General features: G+C 52.4%; 1 protein-coding gene across 3 annotated transcripts in view; it reads left to right on the plus strand.

Moving 5' to 3' along the window:
- LOC119972701 (clathrin heavy chain linker domain-containing protein 1-like) overlaps positions 1-26930 on the plus strand; it is a 132504-nt gene that overhangs the window by 94375 nt on the left and 11199 nt on the right. For all 3 annotated transcript variants that reach the window (XM_038809828.1, XM_038809839.1, XM_038809849.1), the window contains 2 exons: positions 11769-11943; positions 21340-21542. In XM_038809828.1, coding sequence (XP_038665756.1) covers positions 11769-11943; positions 21340-21542 — 378 coding nt within the window. The remainder of the gene's footprint in view (positions 1-11768; positions 11944-21339; positions 21543-26930) is intronic.

Here is a 26930-nt window from a genome sequence, read left to right on the forward strand (position 1 = left end):
ACTCTCTCCCTCACCCTTCTCTTTCTCTCCAACCAACACCCTCGCCTCTCCCTCTCTCTCTCTCACTCACTCACTCACTCCCACCTCTGCTTCCTGTTCCCCATTCCACAGCCTTCGCACTCCTATTCCATCACCCTCAGCCTCGAACTCCCGCTCCATTCATCCTGACCCCGGACTTCCCTCCACAGCCCCCTGCTCGGCTCCAGCTCCACAATACCTGGCCTCAGACACCCTCCCCATGACTCCTGATCTCAGATTCCTGCTCCATGGCCCCCACTCTTGGATTCCTGCTCCTTGTTCCCCTGGCCTTGGCCTCCCGTCCACCCTGTGGCTGCTGTGTCACAGCTCTGTGGCCTACCTTGCTCTGTCATTCAGTTTCCTTCACTCTCGCTTGACTTTGTCGTAGAATGAATTTGCGTCTATTTCCAGCTTGTCCAATCAGAGGCTGGCATCTAATGCAGTGGCCGCTGATAGGCTGACCAGTGCACCAATCAGTAGCCAAGCAAGTGAAAAAACACCTTCAGTTAGACAAGTTGGAAGGACAGCTTTTTTCAAATTTAAAATGGGTGGAGCCACTGTGGAACCCCTGGACGAGTCCCACGGAACGCATGTTTCCGTGGAACCCAGTTTTGGAATCGCTGCCATAGGCCATTTGTTATTCCGTAGCTGAGAGGGCCTCCAGACATTTGCTTATGCAGCTCTTTTTTTAAAATTACAATTAAGGCGCAATTTAGCATGGCCAATCCACTTACCCTGCACATTTTTGGGCTATGGGGGTGAGACCCATGCAGACATGGGCTTATGCAGCTCTTGAACCATATGTGAGAGATTTGTCTTACAGTTTTTCCTTCTGAATAAGGAAAGATTTGGCTAGTGCTAAGAACTTTCCCATACTGATAAAGCTGAGATACAGAGATTTAAAAAAAAAATTTTTTATTGAAATTTTTACAAAATATAAACATCTCAACTATATTAACAAAACAACCGCGGTAACACCCTAAGAACAACACCCACCCATCTTCAAACACAACTACAAACAAAAGAAAAAACAAAAGAACACCCACACAACAAAAGGGAAAGAAATAACACCCGCCACATCCCACAAACCCATGTACACAGTTCTCCCTCCCACCAAACCAGACCCCCCCCCGGGTTGCTGCTGCTGCCGGCCTATTTCCCTACTGTTCCGCCAGGAAGTCCAGGAAAGGCTGCCACCGCCTAAAGAACCCTTGTACTGATCCCCTCAGGGCAAATTTCACCTTCTCCAATTTAATGAACCCCGCCATATCATTGATCCAGGCCTCCACGCTTGGGGGCCTCGCATCCTTCCATTGGAGCAAGATCCTCCGCCGGGCTACTAGGGACGCAAAGGCCAGAACACCGGCCTCTTTCGCCTCCTGCACTCCCGGCTCCACTGCACCCTGGATCCCACCACCCTCGACACCGTCCTTGCTACCCCCTTCCAAAACTCCCCCAGCGCTGGGCACGCCCAAAACATATGGGTGTGGTTCGCTGGGCCCCCCGAGCACCTAGCACACCTGTCTTCGCCCCCGAAAAACCTACTCATCCTCGTCCCAGTCATGTGGGCCCTATGCAGCACCTTGAACTGTATGAGGCTAAGCCTCGCACAGGAACAGGAGGAATTCACTCTCTCCAGGGCATCCGCCCACATCCCCTCCTCAATCTCCTCACCCAGCTCCTCTTCCCATTTACCCTTCAGTTCCTCCACCGAGGCCTCGTCTACCTCCTGCATCACCCGGTATATGTCCGAAATCCTCCCTCCTCCAACCCACACGCCCGAGAGCACCCTGTCCCGCACCCCACGTGGGGGCAGCAGGGGGAACCCCTCCACCTGCCGCCTGGCAAACGCCCTCACCTGCATGTACCTAAACATGTTCCCCGGGGGAGCCCAAACTTCCCCTCTAACTCACCAAGCTCGGGAACCTCCCCTCCACAAACAGGTCCCTCAACCTCCTAACCCCTACCCTGTGCCAGCCCAGAAATCCGCCATCAATGCTTCCTGGGACAAACCGATGGTTCCCCCGTATCGGGGCCTCCGTCGAGCCCCCCACTTCTCCCCATGCTGTCTCCATTGCCCCCAAATTTTGAGGGTAGCCGCCACCACCGGGCTCGTGGTATACCTCGTTGGAGGGAGCGGCAACGGCGCCGTTACCAGCGCCTCCAGGCTCGTGCCCACACATGACGCCGCCTCCATCCTCTTCCATGCTGCCCCTTCCTCGTCCATTACCCACTTACGCACCATCGCTGCGTTGGCAGCCCAATAGTACCCACAGAGGTTGGGCAATGCCAGCCCCCCCCCCCCCCCCCCACCCCTATCCCTGCCCCGTTCCAGGAACACTCTTCTCACCCTCGGAGTCCCATGCGCCCACACAAATCCCGTGATACTCCTGTTGACCCTCCTAAAAAAGGCCTTTGGGATAAGGATGGGGAGGCACTGGAACAGGAACAAAAACCTCGGGAGCACCGTCATCTTAACAGACTGCACCCTCCCCGCCAGTGACAGTGGTAACATATCCCACCTCTTAAACTCCTCCACCATCTGCTCCACCAACCTTGTGAGGTTGAGCTTGTGCAGGGCCCCCCAAACCCAGCCACCTGGACACTTAGGTACCTGAAGCTCTTCCCTGCCTGCTTCAGTGGGAGCCTACCAATCCCCTCCTCCTGATCCCCTGGATGCACCACAAACAACTCACTCTTGCCCAGGTTCAACTTATACCCAGAGAAACTCCCGAATTCACTAAGAATCCTCATCACCTCCGGCATCACACCCCACCGTGTCCGCCACATACAGCAACAGGTCGTCCGCATAAAGCGACACTCGATGCTCCTCCCCACCCCACACCAGGCCCCTTCAGTTCCCTGACTCCCTCAACGCCATGGCCAGGGGCTCAATCGCCAACGCGAAGAGCAAGGGGGACAGGGGTCACCCCTGTCTCGTCCCCCGGTACAGCCGAAAGTACTCCAACCTCCTCCTATTTGTGGCTACACTCGCCATCAGGGCCTCATAGAGCAGCCTCACCCACCGGATAAACCCCTCTCCAAACCCAAACCTCTCCAACACCTCCCACAGATACTCCCACTCAACCCTATCAAAGGCCTTCTCCGCATCCAATGCCACTACTATCTCCGCCTCCCCTTCCACGGCCGGCATCATAATGACATTGAGGAGCCTTCACACGTTCGTATTCAACTGCCTTCCCTTCACAAACCCCGTCTGGTCCTCATGAATGACCCCGGGCACGCAATCCTCTATTCTAGTGACTAGGATCTTTGCCAGCAGCTTAGCGTCGGCGTTTAGCAGCGAAATCGGCCTACGTGACCCGCACTGCAGAGGGTCTTTGTCCCGCTTCAGGATCAAGGAAATCAGCGCCCGTGACATAGTTGGGGGCAAAGCCCCCCCCCCCCCCCCCCCCCCCTCCCTTGCCTCATTAAAGGTCCAGACCAACATGGGGCCCAACAGGTCCACATACCTTTTATAAAATTCCGCCGGAAACCCGTCCGGCCCCGGCGCCTTCCCCGACTGCATGCTCCCTATCCCTTTGACCACCTCCTCCAGCTCGATCGGCGCCCCCAGTCCCTCCACCTGCTCCTCCTCCACTCTCGGGAATCGCAGCTTGTCCAAGAAGCGCCCCATTCCACACCCCTTCCGACCGGTACAGTTCCCCATAGAACTCCCTGAAGACCCCATTAACGTCTACCCCCCTCCGGAACCACCTTCCCAACTCTATCCGTCACTCCCCCAATCTCCCTGGCCGCGTCCCGCTTTCGGAGCTGGTGTGCCAGCATCCTGCTCGCCTTCGCCCCACACTCATACACCGCCCCCTGTGCTTTCCTCCACTAAGCTTCCGCCTTTCTGGTAGTCAATAGGTCGAATCTGGCCAGAAGGCTATGCCTCTCCCCCAGCAATCCCTCCTCTGGAGCCTCCGCATATCTCCTATCCACCTGCACCATCTCCCCTGTCAGTCTCTCCTTCTGCTCCCCCCTCTCCCTATGGGTTCGGATAGAGATCAATTCCCCTCTAGTCACCGCCTTCAATGCCTCCCAGACCGTCCCCACTCGGACCTCCCCGTTGTCATTGGCCTCAAGGTACCTCTCGATACACCCCCGAACCCTCTCGGCCACCTCCTCATCTGCCAACAGCCCCACCTCCATGAGCCAGAGCGGACGTTGGTCCCTCCCTTCCCCCAGCCCGAGGTCCACCCAGTGCGGGGCATGATCTGAAACGGCAATGGCGGCGTATTCCACATCCTCCACCCTCGAAACCAGCCCCCTGCTCAGGACAAAAAAATCAATCCTCAAGTAGGCCTTATGTACGTGGGAGAAAAACGAGTATTCCCTGGCCCTTGGCCTCTCAAACCTCCAGGGATCCACCCCCCCAATCTGGTCCATAAATCCCCTCAACACCTTAGCCGCCCCCGGCCTCCTACCCGTCCGGGACTTGGATCGATCCAATGGGGGATCCAGTACCGTGTTGAAGTCCCCCCCCCCCCCCATGATCAGGCCCCCCACCTCCAGGTCCGGAATGCGGCCCAACATACGCCGCATAAACCCCGCATCATCCCAATTTGGGGCGTAAACATTCACCAACACCACCCGCTCCCCCTGCAGCTTACCATTCACCATCACATATCTCCCGCCACTGTCAGCCACCACATTTAACACCTCAAACAACACCTTCTACGCCACCAGGATCGCCACCCCTTCAGGTGCGCAAACACCCGTGCCCGTTTGACCGGCCCATTCAGCCCCCTCACATTCCAGGTTATCAGCCGGATCAGAGGGCTCCCTGCCCCCCTTCCCTGCCGATTAGCCATACCCCATCCCTTGCCCACCACCGGCCAGCGTCCCCCGCTCTACCAGTTCCCCACGGCGGCAGCTCCCCCCCACTCCAGCACCCCCTGCGTCCTCCAGCTCCTTCCTGACCGTTTCAGCAGCAACCCGGTAACCCCCCCCCCCCCCCGCCCCGGCTAGGACCCCTCCTAGCCAAGCCCTTCCCTCCATAGCACTCCCGTGAGCCAGCTAACTTCTGCTGACCCCAGCGACTCCCGCCCTACCTCCGACTCCTCCCCACGTGGGACTACCCCTCCTCCATTGTGCCTGTCAATGGGTTCTTCTCCCCCCCCCCCCGCTCTTGCGCGGGAAAAGAAAACAGCCAGCAACGACCCACGCTTCTCAGCCCCGACCCCGCCCCCACCATCTCCCAGCGCGGGAAACCCGCAGAAAACCCGCGCTTTCGCCCTGCCCGGACCCGCCTCCTCTAGGTCAACTCCATTGTCAGTCCCCCCCCACCAGCTTCCCGAACTCCCCGTTTACCCCCCTGCCCGAACCCGTCCACCAGACCCCTACAGAAAAACCCATATAGGAAAGACAAATCGACATAACCCAACCCACCCTAAGGCCAACCCACATCTTACATTGTGGTGAGATAACCACTGTAGTTATGTGTACTGCAGTAGGGGGATGTATGCCTGTACCTGTAATACAGGTTCCTCCGGTCAGCCCCTGCCGGCTAGCTCCGCCCACAGGGAGCTTATGTATAAATGTATGAGAGCTGCTCAGACCCTCAGTCTACAGTTGCGGATGGAGGGACAACATCGTACAGCAATAAAGCCTCTATTGTACTAGTCTCTCGGCTTTGAGTATAATTGTTAGCGCCACAATTTATTGCTGTACGATTTCCCAGTCACCATGGACATCAGAGTCAAGCCTGACCGTCTGCAGCTGGATCCACATTCGCCTCACGCCAGAAAAGACTTTGATCACTGGCTCGCAGTCTTCGAGGCCTACATCTCTTCAGCACACCCTCCCCCGACGGAGGCTCAGAAAAAGCAACTCCTGTACTCCAGACTTAGCTCCAGCGTCTTTCCGCTCATTCGAGATGCGACCGACTACACCGCAGCTATGGAACTGCTCAAGGAGAATTATGCACCATCGACGAACACCCTGTTTGCGAGGCATCAACTTTCTACTCGCGTCCAGCAGCCGGGTGAGTCGATTGAGGACTTCTGGAGGGCCCTTATACCTCTGGTACGAGACTGCGACTGCCGGGCCCTCACAGCCACGGAACATTCTGATTTACTCATTCGTTACAGGCATTGCATCGGACCCCATCCGGCAACGACTGCTGGAAGGGGTCGCCCCCGACCTCGCGGCCGCAAAGGCCCTGGCGCTCTCCATGACGGCCGCCTCCCGTAGTGCGCACACTTACTCCGCTAGCCACTCGGCCCACCCGTCCTACCCCTCGTGGACCCCGCAAACGGCTCCCCAGGCCCATCCGTCCCACCCCTCGTGGACCCCGCAAACGGCCCCCCCAGCAGCCGCCCCCGCGCACTATGCCTGCGCTGCCCGCCGCACCGCACCCCCTGGGGGTCCCCACTGTTACTTCTGCGGCCAACAGAAGCACCCTCGCCAACGCTGCCCGGCCCGCACAGCGACCTGCAAAGCTTGTGGAAAGAAAGGCCACTTTGCAGCGGTGTGTCAGTCCCGGACGGTCGCCGCTATCGCGCCGCCGGTCCCCACGCCTCAGCCGTTCCCTCAATGGGCCCCGCCGTCCGCTTCCCCCGACCCCACGTGCAATCAGTGGGCGCCGCCATCTTTTGCCGCCCTCGCCACGTGCGCCCCATGGGCGCCGCCATCTTCATCCACCACAGCCATGTGCGTTCCATGGGCGCCACCATTTTGTTCCGACCCCATAACGTGCGCTCCATGGACGCCGCCATTTTACCCACAGGTACTGTGGATGCCGCCATCTCGTCTCCAGGGGCCGCCATCATGGGACACGGGTCGCTACCGCTCCTCGTCGGACTCATCTGACTCAACCGCCGACCAACCACTGCTCGCCTCCGTTACGCTCGACCAGTCCCGTCCTCGCAACCTGGCACCCTCTTCCACATCGGTGCTGGTCAACGGCCATGTGACCTCCTGCCTCATCGACTCCGGGAGCACCAAGAGCTTCGTCCACCCGGACACGGTAAGGCGCTATTCCCTTGCGATCCATCCCGCCGACCGGCAGATCTCCCTTGTCTCCGGTTCCCACTCTGTCCCGATCCGGGGTTTCTGCCTGGTTAAACTCACTGTACAGGGTGTGGAATTCGACCGTTTCCGTCTGTACATTCTCCCCGACCTCTGCACTTCACTCCTACTAGGCCTGGATTTCCAGTGCAATCTCCAGAGCCTCACCCTCAAATTCGGTGGACCCCTACCTCCCCTCACCGTTTGCGGCCTCGCGACCCTCAAGGTCGAGCCCCCTCCCTCTTTGCCAATCTGACTGTGGATTGCAAGCCCGTCGCCACCAGGAGCAGACGGTACAGCACCCAGGACAAGGCCTTCATCAGGTCCGAAGTCCAGCGGCTGCTTCGGGAGGGTATCATCGAGGCCAGCAACAGCCCTTGGAGAGCCCAGGTGGTAGTGGTTAAGACCGGGGAGAAGCACAGGATGGTCGTGGACTACAGCCAGACCATCAACCGGTACACGCAGCTCGACGCGTACCCCTTCCCCCGCATTTCTGATATGGTCAATCAGATTGCACAGTACCGGGTCTTCTCTACTATTGACCTGAAATCCGCCTACCACCAGCTCCCCATCCGTAAATCGGACCGTCCCTACACTGCCTTTGAGGCAGACGGTCGCCTGTACCAATTTCTGAGGGTTCCCTTCGGCGTCACGAATGGGGTCTCGGTCTTTCAGCGAGAAATGGACCGAATGGTTGACCGGTACGAATTGCAGGCCACCTTCCCGTACCTCGACAATGTCACCATCTGCGGCCATGACCAGCAGGACCATGATGCCAACCTTTATAAATTCCTCCACACCGCATCTCTCCTTAATCTCACGTACAACAAGGAGAAATGCGTGTTCCGCACAGACCGCTTAGCCATCCTTGGCTATGTAGTCCAAAACGGACTACTGGGGCCCGATCCCGACCGCATGTGCCCCCTCATGGAGCTCCCAATTCCCCACTGCCCCAAGGCCCTCAAACGCTGCCTTGGGTTTTTCTCTTATTACGCCCAGTGGGTCCCGCAATACGCAGACAAGCCCCGGCCACTTATCCAGTCCACACATTTTCCCCTCTCGGCCGAGGCACAACAGGCCTTCGCCTGCATTCGATCTGACATAGCCAGGGCGGGGATGCACGCCGTAGACGAGACTCTGCCTTTCCAAGTAGAGAGCGACGCTTCAGATGTCGCCCTTGCCGCCACGCTGAATCAGGCCAGCAGACCCGTGGCATTCTTTTCACGCACCCTCCACGCCTCCGAAATTCGGCATTCCTCTGTCGAAAAGGAAGCCCAGGCAATCGTTGAAGCGGTGCGGCACTGGAGGCATTACCTGGCCGGCAGGAGATTCACTCTCCTCACTGACCAACGGTCGGTAGCCTTCATGTTCAACAACACGCAGCGGGGCAAGATCAAGAATGACAGAATCGAGCTCTCCACCTTTAACTACGAGATCTTGTATCGCCCCGGCAAGCTCAACGAGCCCCTAGACGCCCTCTCCCGAGGTACATGTGCCAGTGCACAAGTGAACCAGCTCCGTGCCTTGCACGACAGCCTTTGCCATCCGGGGGTCACCCGCTTGTACCATCTGATCAAAGCCCGCAATCTGTCCTACTCCGCCGAGGAAGTACGGACAGTCACCAGAGACTGCCAGATCTGTGCGGAGTGCAAGCCGCACTTCTACCGGCCAGATCGCGCGCGCCTGGTGAAAGCATCCCGCCCCTTTGAACGCCTCAGCGTGGACATCAAAGGGCCCCTTCCCTCTACCGACCGCAACACCTACATCCTTAGTGTGGTAGATGAATTTTCTAGGTTCCCCTTTGCCATCCCATGCCCAGATATGACGTCTGCCACCGTCATCAAGGCCCTGGATTCCATTTTCGCCCTGTTCGGTTTCCCCGACTATATCCACAGTGACAGGGGATCCTCATTCATGAGCGATGAGCTGCGTCAGTTCCTGCTCAGCAGGGGTATCGCCTCCAGCAGGACGACCAGCTACAACCCCCGGGGAAACGGGCAGGTGGAGAGGGAGAACGGGACTGTATGGAGGGCCGTCCAGCTGGCCCTACGGTCCAGAAACCTCCCAGCCGCTCGCTGGCAGCAGGTCCTCCCTGACACGCTCCATTCCATTCGGTCGCTACTGTGCACCGCAACTAACAGTACACCCCATGAACGTGTTTTTGCCTTCCCTAGGAAGTCCACATCCGGAGTGTCGCTCCCGACTTGGCTCACGACTCCGGGCCCAGTCCTTCTCCGTAGGCATGTACGGCACCACAAGGCGGAACCCCTGGTGGACAAAGTACGCCTTCTCCACGCCAACCCTCAGTATGCCTACGTGGAGTTCCCCGACGGCCGCCAGGACACAGTCTCGCTCCGGGACCTGGCTCCCTCAGGTGCCGATCCCATGCCCACACCCCTTCCTGCGCCAACCCCAGCGCCCCCCTATTCGTCCCCATCAGGTCCATCCCTCATCCCCCTGCCCACCCTGGAGGACATGGAAGATTTCGGCTTGCTCTCGGAGTCATCCCGCCAGCAGCCAGCACCAACACCGCCAGCACCTGCACCATCGTTGCCATCACCGACTGTGCCGACGTCACCACCACAGCTACGCCGCTCACAGCGGAACGTCCGACCACCGATTCGGCTCAACCTGTAACCTGCTAACCGGATAGACTCTTGATTTTCCTTGTTGGACCCTCTTGTAAATAGCATCCTTTGTATTAGAGTTACATGTCACCCCCGCCGGACTCATTTTTACAGGGGGTGAATGTGGTGAGATAACCACTGTAGTTATGTGTACTGCAGTAGGGGGATGTATGCCTGTACCTATAATACAGGTTCCTCCGGTCAGCCCCTGCCGGCTAGCCCCGCCCACAGGGAGCTTATGTATAAATGTATGAGAGCTGCTCAGACCCTCAGTCTACAGTTGCGGATGGAGGGACAACATCGTACAGCAATAAAGCCTCTATTGTACTAGTCTCTCGGCTTTGAGTATAATTGTTAGCGCCACATACATTAAACCAAGCAAATACAAATACAGTATTATACAGCATCCCCCATCTTAGACCCTCAGTTTGAGTCCAATTTCTCGGCCTGCACAAAGGCCCACGCCTCCTCCGGGGACTCAAAATAATGATGCCGATCCTTATAGGTGACCCACAGATGCACCGGCTGCAACATGCCGAACTTCACACTCCGTCTGTGGAGCACCGCATTCGTCCGGTTAAACCCGGCCCTCTGCCTCGCCACCTCTGCACACCAGTCCTGGAAGATCCGCACCTCCGTGTTCTCCCACTTGCTCCTCCTCTCCTTCTTGGCCCACTGGAGCACACACTCACGATCCACGAACCGATGAAACCTCACCAACACCGCCCGCGGCGGCTCGTTCGGCTTGGGCCTCCTAGCCAGAATTCTGTGGGCCCCCTCTAACTCCAGGGGCCCCTGGAAGGACCCAGCCCCCATCAGTGTGTTTAACATAACAACCACATAGGCCACCAGGTCCGACCCCTCCAGCCCCTCCGTGAGGCCCTGGATCCGCAAATTCTTCCGCCTCCAAGCGCCAGAGCGGACATTGGTCCCTCCCTTCCCCCAGCCCGAGGTCCACCCAGTGCGGGGCATGATCTGAAATGGCAATGGCGGAGTATTCCACATCCTCCACCCTCGAAACCAACCCCCTGCTCAGGACAAAGAAATCAATCCTCGAGTAGGCCTTATGTACGTGGGAGAAAAACGAGTACTCCCTGACCGCTCCTGCCATCCTTTATGGAGAGCCTCGTGCATCTCCATGTTCCCCGCGATGGCCACGGCCTCATCCTCCCTTTCGGAGGCCTGCTTCTGCAGCTCCCGGATCGCAGCCCTCTGGGCTGTCTGGGTCTCCATCAGCTCCCTGGTGGTTACCTTCAACGACTCCAGCAGCTCCACCTTAAGCTCCTGGAAGCAACGCAGCAGAGTCGCCTGCTGCTCCTGCGCCCACTGCCTCCAGTCCTCCAGGCCTCCGCCGGCCGCCATTTTGTATTCCTTCCCCCGCTTTTTCAGGCGTGCTTTCTCCGTTTTTCTCCTTACCCCACTCCATAGGACCGTAGGGGTCGACTCCTGTCCTCTTCCCACGTCGGGATTTGCCGATACAGCTCCGTTGGGGGCCCTGAAAAGAGCCCCAAAGTCAGTTTTCAGCAGGAGCTGCCGAATGTGCGGCTTAGCTCCGCATTGCCGCCACCGGAAGTTCCTGAGATACAGGGATGATAAGCAGCTTGGTTTGATGCAAACATCCCCATCCTAGCTCTGCTAACAATAGGAAACATTTTCAGATTTAATGATGGGGCAGCACGGTAGCATGGTGGTTAGCATAAATGCTTCACAGCTCCAGGGTCCCAGGTTCGATTCCTGGCTGGGTCACTGTCTGTGCGGAGTCTGCACGTCCTCCCCGTGTGTGCGTGGGTTTCCTCCGGGTGCTCCGGTTTCCTCCCACAGTCCAAAGATGTGCGGGTTAGGTGGATTGGCTATGCTAAATTGCCCTTAGTGTCCTAAAAAATAAGGTTAATGGGGGGGGGGTTGTTGGGTTACTGGTGTAGGGTGGATACGTTGACTTGAGTAGGGTGATCATTGCTCGGCACAACATCGAGGGCCGAAGGGCCTGTTCTGTGCTGTCCTGTTCTATGTTCTATGTTCTAGATTTACATCTGTGGTTTTAAATGTGCATATGAAGATGCACTTCGTTCTTTGACATAACTGCGTAATAATATAAATTTCTCCCCCCAGCTATCACCGAATATGAAGGGAATATTTCTCCTCTTCTGCAATTCTTTGAAGTTGTGATGAGCTCCTTTTCTACTATCAAACGTTCACCTGATGCAAGAATGTCACTGGAGGCAGTAGAATGTGCACTGAAGCTAAGCCGACTGGATCTGATTATTCATTGGGTCGTACAACAGAGGTATTCTAAACTTGGTTGAATCATGTCATTAAAATGCTGTTACTACTGTGCAAGGGATGAGGAACACAGTTGCGTATAATGCAAAAAATGGGACCTAGAGTAGAAAATTCTGTATTTAAAATCCCTGCTTTTTGTAACTTTTCACTAAGACGTCACAATGGAACAAGAGTTGTCGATTGTCATAATTTTTTTAAAAAGTATTTTTATTAAGGTTTTGCAGAATTTTTCATAATAAAACAGTAGCAACCATAATAACGAAACACACTAGAGTGACATTTTAATTTTCCCCGAGAAAGTCGACGAACGGCTGCCACCTCCGAGAGAACCCTAGCGTAGACCCTCTTAAGGCAAACTTTATTTTCTCGAGGCTGAGAAACCCAGCCATGTCGTTAACCCAAGTCTCTACACTCGGGGGCTTTGAGTCCCTCCACATGAATAAAATCCGTCTCCGGGCTACTAGGGAGGCAAAGGCCAAAACATCACCTCTTTCACCCCCTGAACTCCCGGGTCTTCTGACACTCCAAAGATCGCTATCTCTGGGCTCGTCACCACCCGTGTGTTAAGCACCTTGGACATTGCCCTCGTGAACCCTTGCCAGAACACTCTAAGCTCTGGGCATGCCCAAAACATGTGGACAAGGTTTGAAGGGCTGCCCTTGCACCTCATACAACTGTCTTCTACCCCAAAAAACTTGCTCATTCTCGCTGCCGTCATGTGTGTCCGGTGGACCACCTTAAATTGAATTAGACTGAGCCTGGCACATGATGAGGAGGAACTGCCCAGGACCTCTGCCCACAGACCCGCTTCCAACTCCTCACCTAGCTCCTCCTCCCACTTGCCCTTGAGCTCCTCCACCGGGGTTTCCTCCGCCTCCTGTAGTTCCTGGTAGATATCCGACACTCTCCCCTCCCCCACCCAGGTGCTGGAGACCACCCTGTCCTGTCGGAAAGGCCACTACCTGTTTTTTCAGGAAGGCTCGTACTTGCAGATATTTAAAGATTTTTCCTGGCAGCAGATTAAATTTTTCCTCTAGCGCCTTCAAACTGGGAAAGTTTCCGTCTATGAATAGATCTCCCATCCTTCTGATGCCTGCCCTCTGCCAGCTCTGGAACCCACCATCCATCCTACCCGGGACAAACCTGTGATTGTTGCATATTGGGATCCAGACCGACGCTCCCTCCACCTTCTTGTACCTCCTCGTACCTCCTCCACTGTCCCCAGATCCGCAGTGTCGCCAGTATCACCGGACCTGTGGAGTAACAGGTCGGCGAGAACGGCAAAGGAGCTGTTATGAAAGCTCCCAGACTAGTACCTTTACATGACGCCGCCTCCAGCCTCTCCCACGCCCCCCCCCCCCCCCCCCCCCCCCCCAATCACCCACTTCCTAATCATCGCTATATTGGCCACCCAGTAGTAGTTGCGAAAGTTCGGCAGCGCCAACCCACCCCCGACTGCGCTCCAAATGCGATCTCGCGGGGTCTTATTTGCCCACGCAAAGCCCGTAATGATCCTACTCACCCGCTTAAAAAAGGCCTTAGGGATGAAGATAGGGGGGCACTGAAAGACAAACAAAAATCTGGGGAGGACAGTCTTTTTCACGGTCTGCACCCTCCCTGCCAGTGACAGCGGGAGCATGTCCCACCTTTTAAAGTCCCCTTCCATTTGCTCCACCAACCAGGTCAGGTTGAGCCTGTGCAGGGCATCTCATTTCCTGGCCACCTGTATACCCAGGTAATGAAAATGTTTCTCTCCCATCCTGAGCGGCAGCTCTTTCAGTCTCTGCTCCTGCCCCTTGGCCTGGATCACAAACAACTCACTCTTTCGCATGTTCAGTTTGTACCCTGAAAAATCCCAAAATCCCACAGGATCCGCAGAACCTCCCCCATCCCCTCCACAAGGTCCGAAATGTACAGGAGCAAATCATCTGCTTATAGCGAGACACGATGTTCCACACACACACACACACACACACACACACACACCCCCACCACCCCCCGCCCCCCACCTCCCCACCGAACCAGTCCCCGCCAGTTCCTCGAGGCTCTCAGCGCCATAGCTAGTGGTTCTATAGCTAGGGCAAATAGTAACAGGGAGAGGGGACACCCCTGCCTCATTCCCCGGAGAAGCTCGAAGTACCCCGACCTCAGCCGGTTTGTGCATACACTTGCTACAGGCGCCTGGTACAGCAATTTCACCCAGCCAATAAAGCCCTCACCAAACCCGAACCTCCCCAGCGTTTCCCACAGGTACTCCCACTTCACCCGGTCAAAGGCTTTCTCTGCGTCCATCGCTGTTACCACCTCCGCCTCCCCTCCTTTTGAGGGCATCATAATAATATTCAAAAGTCTCCGGACATTGGTATTGAGGTGTCTGCCTTTAACAAACCCAGTCTGGTCTTCCTCTATCACCCCTGGGACGCAATCCTCAATTCTTGTGGCCAGAATCTTAGCTAGCAATTTGGAATCCATGTTTAAAAGCGAAATCGGCCTGTATGATCCGCAATGTTTTGGATCCTTCCCTCGTTTAAGAATGAGTGAGGTCAAGGTTTGTGACATTGTTGGGGGGGAGGGTTCCTTTCTCTCTAGCCTCATGGAAGGTCCTCATTAGGAGTGGGCTCAATATTTCCAAATATTTCTTATAGAATTCTACCTGGTAACCGTCTGGCCCCGGGGCTTTACCCGTTTGCATGCCCTCTATACTCTTGACAATCTCCTCCAATTCAATCGGGGCCCCCAGCCCCTCCACCAGGTCCTCTTCCACCTTTGGAAACCTCAGCCCGTCCAAAAATTGCCTCATCCCTTCCCCTCCCGTCGAGGGCTCCGACTCGTATAGCTTACTATAGAACTCCTTAAAGACTCCATTCACCAAACCCCCCCCCCCCCCCCCCCCCCCCCCCGATCCAAGACCGTGTTATCCTCCTTATTCTTTACTCCCCCAATTTCCCTGGCCGCCTCCCTCTTTCGCAGTTGGTGTGCCAGCATTCTACTCACTTTCTCCCTGTACTCATAGACTGCCCCCCTTGCCTTCCTCAGCCGTGCTACCGCTTTCCCTGTGGTCAGCAGTTCAAACTCCACCTGCAGACTCCGCCGCTCCCTCAGTAGCCCCGCCTCGGGGGCCTCCGCATATCTCCTGTCCACTCGGAGTATCTCCTCCACTAGTCTCTCCCTCTCGGCTCTTTTTCTCTTTTCCCTATGGGATCGAATTGAGATGAGTTCCCCTCTGACAACTGATATCAGAGCCTCCGAGACCGTTACCGCTGCTACCTCACCTGTATCGTTTGTTTCCAGGTAATCCTAGATGTTCCTGCTAATCCGCCCGCAAACCTCTTCCTCCGCCAGCAGCCCCACATCCAGTCTCCATAGTGGGCGCTGCCCTCTCTCCTCACTAAGCCGCAGGTCCACTCAGTGCGGGGCATGGTCCGAAATTATGATTCGAATCCAGCCCTGAATGGAACACCTGGCTACCCATCCCTTTCTCAATCTAGTGTAATCTGCGAGTTTTAAATGTGTCTCCTGAAGCATTGCTACGTCTGCCTTTAACCCCTTTAGATGCGCGAACACGCGCGCTCTTTTGACCGGCCCATTCAAACCCCTCACATTCAGCCTGGACGGAGGGCTAACCCCCCCCTGCCGACTAGCCATCGCGCTTTCTTGGCCAACCTCGAGCCCGTGCCCTTCGCTTCCTCGAGGGCCCCCACAGGGAGCTGCCGCCCCCAACCCTCAATTGGTACCCTGAAATTGATACCTCCTCTGTCAGCAAAGCAACAGTCGATTGTCATAAATAACTAACTGGTTCACTAATGTCCTTTAAGGAAGGAAATCTTCAAGGGCAATTGGGGATGGGCAATAAATGCTGGCACAGCTTGCGACACTCACATCCCATGAATGAATTTTTTAAAAATGCAATGAGTTTGGAAAGAATATAGAATATAAAATCTACAGGAACCAATTAGGAAATTATTGGCCTGAGGGCTGAAAATATAGCAATATTAAACTGAGAATGTCTTTTCTGTTTTGGTTTTATCAATCATGAAGCTTATACTTATTTCATATTAAAATGAAAGGGCAATAAAGGCCAATGTGAATATAGTAATGGAGAGAACTATTTTAGATTAGCAATTGGAATTTTGATGCATGTAAGAATCTGCCAGGCAAGGGGATTGAGTAAACTTATTTGGTAAAGCAAAAGCAGGTAAAAGTATGGAAAATAACAATTAAAATAATGGGAAGTAGCAATTTAAGAAAAATTAGTACTATTAATTAACTACTTATCAATCTTTTTATCCTTTTATTTCTGAATATTAACATCATATAAATAATATCCAGCATTACATCGCATAACAGTGAAATGAAATAAAAATGAAATGAAAATCGCTTATTGTCACAAGTAGACTTCCAATGAAGTTACTGTGAAAAGCCCCTAGCCGCCACATTCCAGCGCCTGTTCGGGGAGGCTGGTATGGGAATTGAACCGTGCTGCTGGCCTGCCTTGGTCTCCTTTCAAAGCCAGCGATTTAGCCCTGTGCTAAACCAGCACCTTTGAGGGTGGGATTTACCGGCTGTTCACGCCAGCGCATGGATTTCCCAGCAACGATGTGTGCTGTCCCTGGGAAATCCCGTCAGCAGTGGCAGGATTGGGAGATCCTGCTGGCGGGCCGCCTCCGACGCTTAAAAACATGTGGCGGGGGCATTTTGGAAAATCCTGTCCTAAGTATTACAGCATAGATCAGTGCAAAATAAATGTTTGCATATTATGGAATGAAAATCACTACTGGAAGCTGATTTTATGATCATGCGATCAGTGAGAAGTCAGTGTGTTTCCTGGAGTTCAGTAGGTCACAAAAATATGCTAATTAGGGCAGTACTGGCCTCTTTCACATTTCCACTGACTGCAACTGAAACTGTCATTGCTGTGTGCCTATTTAAAATAAGCACATTCAAAACTGACTGCTTGATCTTCAGAAATTAAATAATTGCCAAATGTATGTATCCCATGCTTTAGAGTGTGAATGAGTGTTTCTTTAGCCTTTTGGTTTGCTTTTTGCTGCCTTTCTTCTTTTCAGGGAAAAACCCATTCAATGTAATAATTCCTTCTTGCATTTGATTGGAATTTGTTGCGAATTCAAAAACTATGGAAGAGCCTCAGGGCCCAGAAAGAAGACACCTCTTCCACCTTACCCCCTGTTTCACTGATGAGCAGCCCACAGGGTTCAACTTGCTGGGCTACACAGTTGATGCAGGCGTCTCCAGTTGCCTTTAATATTGGAGTGGCAACGGATGAAGCTCTTTTTTTTATTTTTTTTTATTTTTTTTTTATAAATTTAGATTACCCAATTCTTTTTTCCAATTAAGGGGCAATTTAGCGTGGCCAATCCACCTACTCTGCACATTTTTGGGTTGTGGGGGCGAAACCCACGCAGACACGGGGAGAATGTGCAAACTCCACATGGACAGTGACCCAGAGCCGGGATCGAATCTGGGACCTCAGCGCCGTGAGGCGGTTGTGCTAACCACTAGGCCACCGTGCTGCCCACGGATGAAGCTCTTAATTGGGCATTAATTGTCCACTTAAGGGCCTCAATTCTGAGTGTTGCTCATCATTAAATACATCTGGCAGCCAGTAGCTTGTGTGCATACTCACACATTGGAGCAATTCATGACTTGCATCCTCTGGTAGTGTGGCCCTTTTAAGTGGCGATCCTTCGCAGGCTACGTGACCGACCCGAAGCCTATGGGGATGGAGCCCGCGAATGTTAGCCTATCAGGTGTTTAGGCCCGGCCCTGGCTCTTGGGGCTTGGTCAGAGTATGCTTGGGAGTTGAGGGGGCTAGATCTGTGTAGTAGTTGTACTGTTGCATCTATAAAGTTCTTCTTCGTTAAATAAATCACCGTTGTGACTTAACAGCGCTTTGTTGCTTGTCATGTGTGATGGACCGGGTTTAGAGAACCCCAAAGTGTATCATGGAGTTCACCTGACCCATAACTTTAATAGGTTGTGGTTATGGGGAACACACGGGCCTACTTTACAGGTGTGGTGCAACAGAGTTAAAGTACTTTTAAATTAAAACAATGTTTATTTATGAAACCAGTTAACACTTTATAAAACCACAGTAAACATCTTAACAACTATCAACACCAATCATCCCCACAGATACAATATTCTATAAGTAACCCTTAATCTTTCCTGACAACGTCCATAAGATAAAAGACCCTTTTTAACACGGAGATCAGGCTTACATTCACTACTGACACAAGTTATCACTTTGAAATCCTCAATTGATCTGGAGACAGTCTTTAGATTGCAGAGAGAGATTCTTATACAGCGGTTTGCTTTGCCTGCAGCTATCCACCTTTCAAAATGAAACTAATACACACTGTAGCTGCCTGCTCAAAAATGAAAGTGAAAGACAGACAGCCCAGCTCCACCCACTCACTGACATCACTGCAGCTATCTGACAAATACCCATTTCTTAAAGGTACACCCACTACAGCTATTCTATAAACATCCATTTCTTAAAGGTACTTGCACATGACACATGCAATACAACATTGGCAACGAGAATAAATCAATCCAGTCAAAGAAAACTTGTTGAAAATTGGAACGGGGGGGGGGGGGGGGGGGGGGGGGGGGGGCATGCAAGTGACATCTCAGAGTCCTGAAAAAGTAAAAGATTGCCAGTCAAATAGCAATGCCACTATTCAGGAAAATTAATCCGTTTGATGTGGAGGTTGAAAGTCTTCAATATTATTTTACGCTGCCGATGAAATCACGGCAGAAGATAAACCAAAAGTAATATTACTCACTGTTTGCGGCCCATCAAAGTCCTTTGATCAATTGGTGCAACTAGTGAGGGACCATTACATTCCCGATCCACCCTGACTTACGAGAGAAATGCATGTTTCAGGTTGATGAGGTCACGTATTTAGGTTTCAGAGTTGATGTGAAGGGATAGCACCTCCTCAAAGGTAAGATAAAGGCAATAAAAGAGGTACCTGAACCAAGGAATTAGTTGGAATTGAAGTCCTTTTTAGGGATGGTCAATTATTATGGCCGCTTTTTATCTAAACTGTCTACCCCGGCATCAGCTGCTGAAGAAACACCACGTGGAAAGATTCCCAGGGGAAGTCTTTCAGTCAGGTCAAACAGGCCTTGCAGGCGTCTGCCTTGCTGGTCCATTTCAACCCAGATAAACCGTTTGTAGTCACGTGTGATGCATCATCTATGGCATCGATATGGTACTCTTGCACAGAATGGAAGATGATGTGGAAAAGCCTGCCGCCTTTGCACCCAGAATACTGTCAGATTCTGAGAGGAAACATTCCCAGATCAACAAGAAAGTCTGGCGGCCATTTATGCCGTAAAAATTTCATCTATATGTTTATTGCCGGAACTTCACCATCGTCTTGAACCATAAACCATTATTTGCCATTTTCCATGAAGATAAACCTGTCCCGCCAATAGCATTAGTTCGAGTGCAAAGATGGGCACTGTTCTTGGCCGCACATTTGTATACCTTTCAGCATAGACCAGGTACCCAGATATCAAACGCGGATACTTTGAGCAGGCTTCCACTGCCACACACAATATCCAAGCCTCCCACTCTACAAGAGATCATCCTGGCTCTGAATTTTCATGACACTGTACCTATTTTATCTGGCCACATTAACACGTGGACCAACAGAGACCTTGTATTGTCAAGTATTAAAAGGCTGGTTCTCACAGGCTGACATTTTGAGAAGTCAGATCAAATTAGGCCCTTTATGCAACACAAGGACAAAATCACTTGTGAGGATAGGGTTCTCCTGTGGAGTTGCAGACTCTTCGCCAGGGCGGCAAACTCTTCACCAGGAAATGTACAGCAGTCATCCTGGCCAGTCCAAGATGAAGATACTGGCCAGGAGTTAAGTTTGGTGGCCAGATATTGACAAAGATATTGAAAATATAGTCAACCAATGCGAACAATGCCAGACTCAACACAACCCTCAGCCTGTAGCAGGTTTGCACCCTTGGGAGTGGCTGAGGCATCTGTGAATTAGGCTCCACACCGTCTTTGCGGGCTCCTTTTTGGGTGTGATGTTTTTGATTGCGATAGATGCTCACTTGAAGTGGCTGGATGTTCAGCTTATGCATTCAACCACTGCGGTGGCCACCAAGCTGCGCCAAATCTTTGCCATTCATGGCCTACCCGAGGTGATCATTTCAGACAACAGTGCTGCCTTCACAGCTGAAGAGTTCAACTCTTCACTAAGTCCAATGGGATTCAGTACATAAGGACAGGCCCCTACCATCCAGCACAAATGGGTTGGTTGAAAGAGCGTCCAAACTTTCAAAGGGTCAATGAAAAAACATAAGCTAATCGGACACCACTGCTTCATTTAGCAGACCTCTTGCTCTCGTACAATACAACCCTGCATACCATCACTGGGGTCACTGGGCAGACGTACCAGGACCCGACGTGACCTCATTTTTCCAAATTTGTTGGGAAGATTGGAGGCTAGGCAATTCTCACAGAAAGGCCACCATGATACAGCCAAGCAGGACAGATTATTTCAAACAGAAGATTTAGTGTGTGCGGAACTTTGGTGGAGGACCAGAATGGGTACCTGGAGAGTTGTTGCCAGGACGGGACCAGTACCCTATGTCATAAACATACAGGACCATGAAGCTAGAAAACACGTTGATCTCGCAAAACAATGGGCGGTACGGTGGCACAGTGGTTACTGCTGCCTCACAGCACCAGGGACCATGGTTCAATTCCAGCTTTGGGTCTCTGTGTAGAGTTTGCTCATTCTCCCCATGTCTGTGTGGGTTCCCTTCAGATGCTCTGGTTTCCTCCCACAGTCCAAAGATGTGCCGGTTCTGTGGATTGGCCATGCAAAAAAATTGTCCTTTAGAGTCCAAAGATGTGCAGATTAGGTGGGGTTACAGAGATAGGGCGATGGAGTGGGCCTGGGGGTGGGTGCGCTTTCAGAGGGTCGGTGCAGACATGAACGACCAAATGGCTTCCTTCTGCACTGTAAGGGTTCTGAAATGCACCCTCTCAAAGATGATGCACACTGGTTAAGTAGTCCACACAATATTCAAAAATAAGGGGATGAGACTCAATTTTGGGAGGGTAGTGCAAAATAAGTGAATAAACCGATTGGCTCCCAATTATACACCACAGCTGATTTTCTTTTCCACGGAAGTCAATGGAAAGGAAAATAAGGCAGGTTGTACAGTAGGTGGCTGATCTGCTACTCCTTTTAGTGCATGCCATTGAAATTGAATTTTAACTGCTAATATTCTTAATTAATGACTCATTTTACATCCAACAACTTGTCTGTATTTTTTGTTCCTTTATTTAAAATCCTTTTGATTCTTTGGTAAAACGTTTTCATTCTCTTGTCATCTCTAGACTAACATGTTCTGAAACACTGGGAGAGGCAATTTACAATTATGGAGATTTTGAACTGCGGAGTAAAGACACATGCATGGTCCTGGCTCAGATTGTCTACAATAAATGTGACGTGTACAAGAAAGCTGCTCTCTGTATGTGCAAGTCTGGGCAGCTTTCTAGGGCAATGGCATATATTCATGAAACCAAAAAGTTCAGCTTGGGTAAGCATTTGAGAAGTGATTTAGTTATATTCTGGTAACTGTAATTAAAATTGAACTGAGAGGTTAGATGGAAACCTCTTTCTGAATGCAACCTATGTTGACAGATTCACCAATACAAAATTCCTCTCTTTATTCCTGAGCTGAAGGAGGAAATGTAGGGCTTGATTCAATGGCCTTGTCGCGCCCAACTTGGTGACGCGACGAGGCCATTGAATCTCGCGAGAGACCTTTCGTGAGATTTGCAACTCCCAAAACGCTTTGCGAGATTTAACAGAGCCTCACGAAACATCATGGGCGGCATGGTAGCACAGTGGTTAGCACTGTTGCTATACAATGCCGGTCCCAGGTTCGATTCTAGCTTGGGTTGCTGTCTGTGCGGAGTCTGCACATTCTCCCCGTGTCTGTGTGGGTTTCCACCGGGTGCTCCAGTTTCCTCCCACAGTCCAAAGATATGCAGGTTAGGTAGATTGGCCATGCAAACATTGTCGCTTTGTGTTCAGAAAAGTTTAGGTGGGGTTACTGGGTTATGGGGATAGAGTGGAGGTGTGGGATTAGGTAGGGTGCCCTTTCCAAGGGCCGTGCAGACTCGATGGGCCGAATGGCCTCCTTCTGCACTGTAAATTCTATGATTCTATGATCACAATCTGGATCTCGCCTAGCGAGCCATTAGGCTCCTTTAAATATTTCTGCGCCGGATTCTCCTGGGGCCCCGGAACTAACGGCTTCGCCTGTGAGACCTCACCATGGCGCTGTTTAGTACTGGTCAACACAAACATGGACCAGATGTAACGGCACCTTGGGGGTGGTCTCCCAGGCCATTTGAGGCCCCTGGGCAGTCGGGCTCTGGGCAGGATGGTACCCTCACACTCCCACTGACACCTGGGCACCTTGGTACTGCCACCCAGGAACCCTGGCTGGCAGTTCCAAGGTGCCCAGGGGCCAGGTTGCCCCTGCCAGGGATCTGCCCCAGGAATGCCTTGTCCTTAAGAAGTGGGCTGAGGGGGCCTCGAGGAAATGGTAAATTGGGTAGAATGGGAGAGGGATTGGAGGCTGGGTTGGCGTGGCTGAGAGAGGTTAAAAGATTGGCCGATCCGTGAATACTCTTCCTGCACTGAGCTGTCCCGTCAGTGCAGGAAATTATTGTAAGTGCGGCCTCGGCACCGTGTTCATCGCTGAGGCCAAAAAAACAGCAAAGCGCTGTTAAAACACGGTGTCATTCTTGATGCTGCAGGCGCCGAGTAACACCACCCTAAATATGCCCAAAACAGGACTCTGTCTCTGTCCCATTAAATCGCGCCCATAGTCTACTGAAATTCCTCATAAATGTCAATGTTATAAATTAATATCTTTGCATTTAATTGGTGTCAATCACGCGCGCCCATTTGGTGCTTTAAAGCTGCTCACTAGAGTCAGTCGGGGAAGGGACAGTTTAAGGTTGATTTTTCAAAATTTGCATTATCTGTTTCAGTCACGGTCCTCCTTCCCCAACCCATCCCTTGCTGGTCACATACAGGTCTTGGAACAGGTGACTTGCTTCCACGTATTGTGGAAGCCTTCCTCCAATCATAGAATCGTAGAATTTACAGTGTAGAAGGAGGCCATTCGGCCCATTGAGTCTGCACCGGCCCTTGGAAAGAGCACGCTACTTAAGCCCACATCGCCATCCTATCCCCGTAACCCAGTAACCCCACCTACCCTTTTTGGACACTAAGGGAAATTTAGCATGGGCAATCCACCTAACTTTCACATTTTTGGACTGTGGGAGGAAACCAGAGCACCCGGAGGAAATGTATGCAGACACGGGGAGACAGTGACCAAGCCGGGAATAAAACCTGGGACTCTGAAGCTGTGAAGCAATTATGCTAACCGCTGTGCTACCGTGACGCCCACTTTGCTACCATGCTGGCCTCGAATGGAGAATTTTACTTTTTCCAATTTAAGGAATTTTGCTAAGCCGGAGAGCCAGTCTGTGGCCTTGGATGGCGCTGCTGATCTCCAGCCAGGCAGGAGTCTCCGACGGATGATCAGGGAGGCAAAGGCTAGAGCGTCCCCCCCTCTCCTCGTAAAGAGTTCTGGCTGCTCTGATACCCCGAAGACCGCCACTAGTAGGCGTGGCCCCACCCCCACAACCTTGGGCATGGTTCCGAAAAAGGCGGTCCAGTACCCGATAAGTTTGGGGCAGGCCCAGAACAGTTGGGTGTGGTTGGCTGGGCCTTCCTGGCACCGTTCACATTTTACCTCCACTGGGAAGAACCCGCTCATGCATGTTCAGATCAAGTGTGTGCTGTGCACTACCTTAGCTGCCTTAAGTTCAGCTCTGTGTATGAGGAGGTGGGGTTTGCCCTATGTAGTGCTTTGATCCAGAGTCCTCCCCTTATTTCTATGCCTAGCGCTTCTTCCCACTTCTCTCATGTCTCGTCCAGCAGTGACCATATCTCCTCCGGTAATCATCCGTACATGTCAGCAGTTATCATCCTCTAGCTCGCCCGAGGTTAAAAGTCTGTCCGGTAGGGAGTGTCCTGGTGGATGGGAAACGTTGCTTATTTGCATATACAGGAACTCGTTCCCTTCTCAACCTCACATCCACGTAGTGTGCTGGTGGTATGTGGTTGGAGATTACTATTGCAAAGTATTCCGCCCCATCACCCCTTGAAGCACCAATTTACCCACTACAAAGAAGTCGATGCGGGAGTATACTTTGTGGATTTGGGAGACGAAGGCGAACTCCTTTTCCCTCAGCTGGCTGAATCTCCATTCATCCATTCCCCCTATCTGCTCCATAAAGAGGTTTAGTTTCCTTGCCATCACCGATTGCTTCCCTGATTTGGAGCTGGATTTCTCCTTCCTTGAATCCTGTACACAGTTGAAGTCTCCCTCATGATGAGTTGGTGGGAGTCATGGTCTTTTTGATGAAGTCTGTGTTATCTCAGTTAGGGGCATATATATTCACAAGCACCACTGGTGTCGCTTCCAGGACACCGCTGACCATTACATAACCTCCCCCTCGGGTCCATCACCGCATTCGTCGCTGTAAAGGTCGTCCTTTTACTAAACAGTATGGCCACTCCCCTCTCTCTCGTACCGAAGCACACTTGGTAGGTCTGTCCTATCCAGCTCTGGCTTACTCACAGTCGGTCCTTTTCTCTCAAGTGTGTCTCCTGGTGGAAGACTATGTCGGTCCTCAGGCGTTTTAGATGGCGACGACTCTGGATCTTTTCACCAGGCCGTTGAGTCCCCTGACGTTCAGGGTGAATGTTCTGAAGGGGGCTTTCTGTTCCCCCACTCCTGCAGGGTCAGCCGTACTTATCAAACCCTTTAACGCTGTGGTTTCCCTTTGTTTGTGAATCACCTTTGTCTTCTTGTTCTGGCCGCCTCCATGTGCACCTGTTGTAACCAGCATTCTACCCCTCTGTCCCCACCTAATCACTAATCCCCCCAAACCCATCTGGCCTTACCATCCCCCTTCCCCTTCCCCATCCCCCTAATCCCTTCCCTCCTTTACCTTTCTTCCCCCTCCCCCTGATTTGTTGTTTTGTTTCCCCATTCTGCCCCAGCACTCCCTCCCTTTCGGGAGCTGCGCCGCGGCCCCCTCCCCACTCTTACTTCCATGCTTGCCATTGGGGTGGCAGCTTCCCCTACCCTCTGCCCGTTCTGTTCTTCCACCCACTCCTTTCTCACTTTGGTCTACCTCTGTCCTTCTACCCCCCCACCCCCACACCACCACCACCGCTCCCCGCCACCAGGTTGTGCAAGAGAATGAAGAAACATTGTTAATAATCCTTATATGTCACTATACGCTGTCTATAAGGGCGGCACAGTGGCACAGTAATAGCGAGAATGTGCAAACTCCACACATTCATCCAAGGCTGGAATTGAAACCGGCTCCCTGGCGCTGTGAGGCGGCAGTGCTGTGCACTGTGCCACTGTGCCACCCATATAGCGGGGGGAAACATATTGTGGGCGAGGGGGTGGGGGAGACCTTCTGCATCAGATGGACTACTGTGGTTAAAGAAGTTGACTCACCATCACCTTCTCAAAGACAACCAGGATGACCAACAAATTCTGGCCTTCCCAGCAATGCTCACATCCCATGATAGAAAGCAAAAAAACTTTAATTTCCAGTATACCAAATGGAAATATATATCTTGGCTGTTTCAGTGATGTTGCAGGACTAACCTGGGGAACCAGACATGCGTTATGGAGTACAATCTTTCTTGAAACAACCAAACCCCACAGTTTGCAACATAAACTGGAGGAACAACATCTCATCTTCCGGTTAGGCATGCTACAGCCTTCCGGCCTCAACATCGAATTCAACAACTTCAGATGATCAGCCCCACCGCGACCCATTTGTTTTCATTTCATTTTACCTGTCTTTTACCAATTCTTTCTTTCGTAATATACATTTTATTCCCCCCCCCCCCAATCTTATCCACCTTTCCTGCACCTTTATCCTCTTTGCTTGTCCCTTCCCCTCCCCCAGCACCTAAAGTTCATCCTCTGATGTTTCCCAGCTGTTTGACCTTTCACATCTTTTGTTCTCTCTGGGGACTGCCATTAGCATTCTTTCCCCTTGGTTTCTGTGGCCATTAGCACCCGGTTTCCCTGGGTTTCTGTAGCTAGCACTCATCTTTCATTCTCACTCCACAGTATAAATATTTCCCACTTTGTCTGTTAGCTTTGACAAAGAGTTATCGGACTCGAAACGTTAGCTCTTTTCTCTCCCTACAGATGCTGCCAGACTTGCTGAGATTTTCCAGCATTCTCCCTTTTGTTTCAAACCCCACTCCCCTCCCTGCTCCCCTAATACAGCTGCCATCTCCCATCCTGCCTTCCCCATTTTAACCTCCTTACCACCCCTCCATTCCACCCCCTTTTGCTGACCCTTTCCTCTTTAAAGAAGTAAATAAACTGCTTCCACCTCTGAGTGAATCCCTCGCCCGACCCCCTCAGGATGAACTTGACCTTCTCCAGGGTGTGGGGGCAGTGGAGGCAGCATATGGGGCTGGAGGGTACCTTGGTTACCTCAGGCTCGACCGATTCAAGCTCGGTTCTATAACCGTATTAAAATCCCACCCCCCTGATCAACTGGTGCAAGTCCAAATCAGGAATCTTGCCTAGCACCCACCTCATGAAATCTACATCATCCTAATTTGGAGCATAAACATTTACCAGGACCACCGGCAACCCCTCCAGCTTCCCACTCACCATCACAAAGTCCCTCCTAAGTTTGTCACAATAGTACCTCGAATGCCACCTGCCTATTCACCAATGCCACCACCCCCCTCATCTTCATATCCAGTGGAACACCTGCCCCGCCCATCCTTTCCTCAACCTTGTCTGGCCCCCTATCTTTAAGCACATCTCCTGCAGGAAGGCCGCATACAC

Source organism: Scyliorhinus canicula, chromosome 1 (genome assembly GCF_902713615.1).
Source record: "Scyliorhinus canicula chromosome 1, sScyCan1.1, whole genome shotgun sequence".
Classification (NCBI taxonomy): domain Eukaryota; kingdom Metazoa; phylum Chordata; class Chondrichthyes; order Carcharhiniformes; family Scyliorhinidae; genus Scyliorhinus; species Scyliorhinus canicula.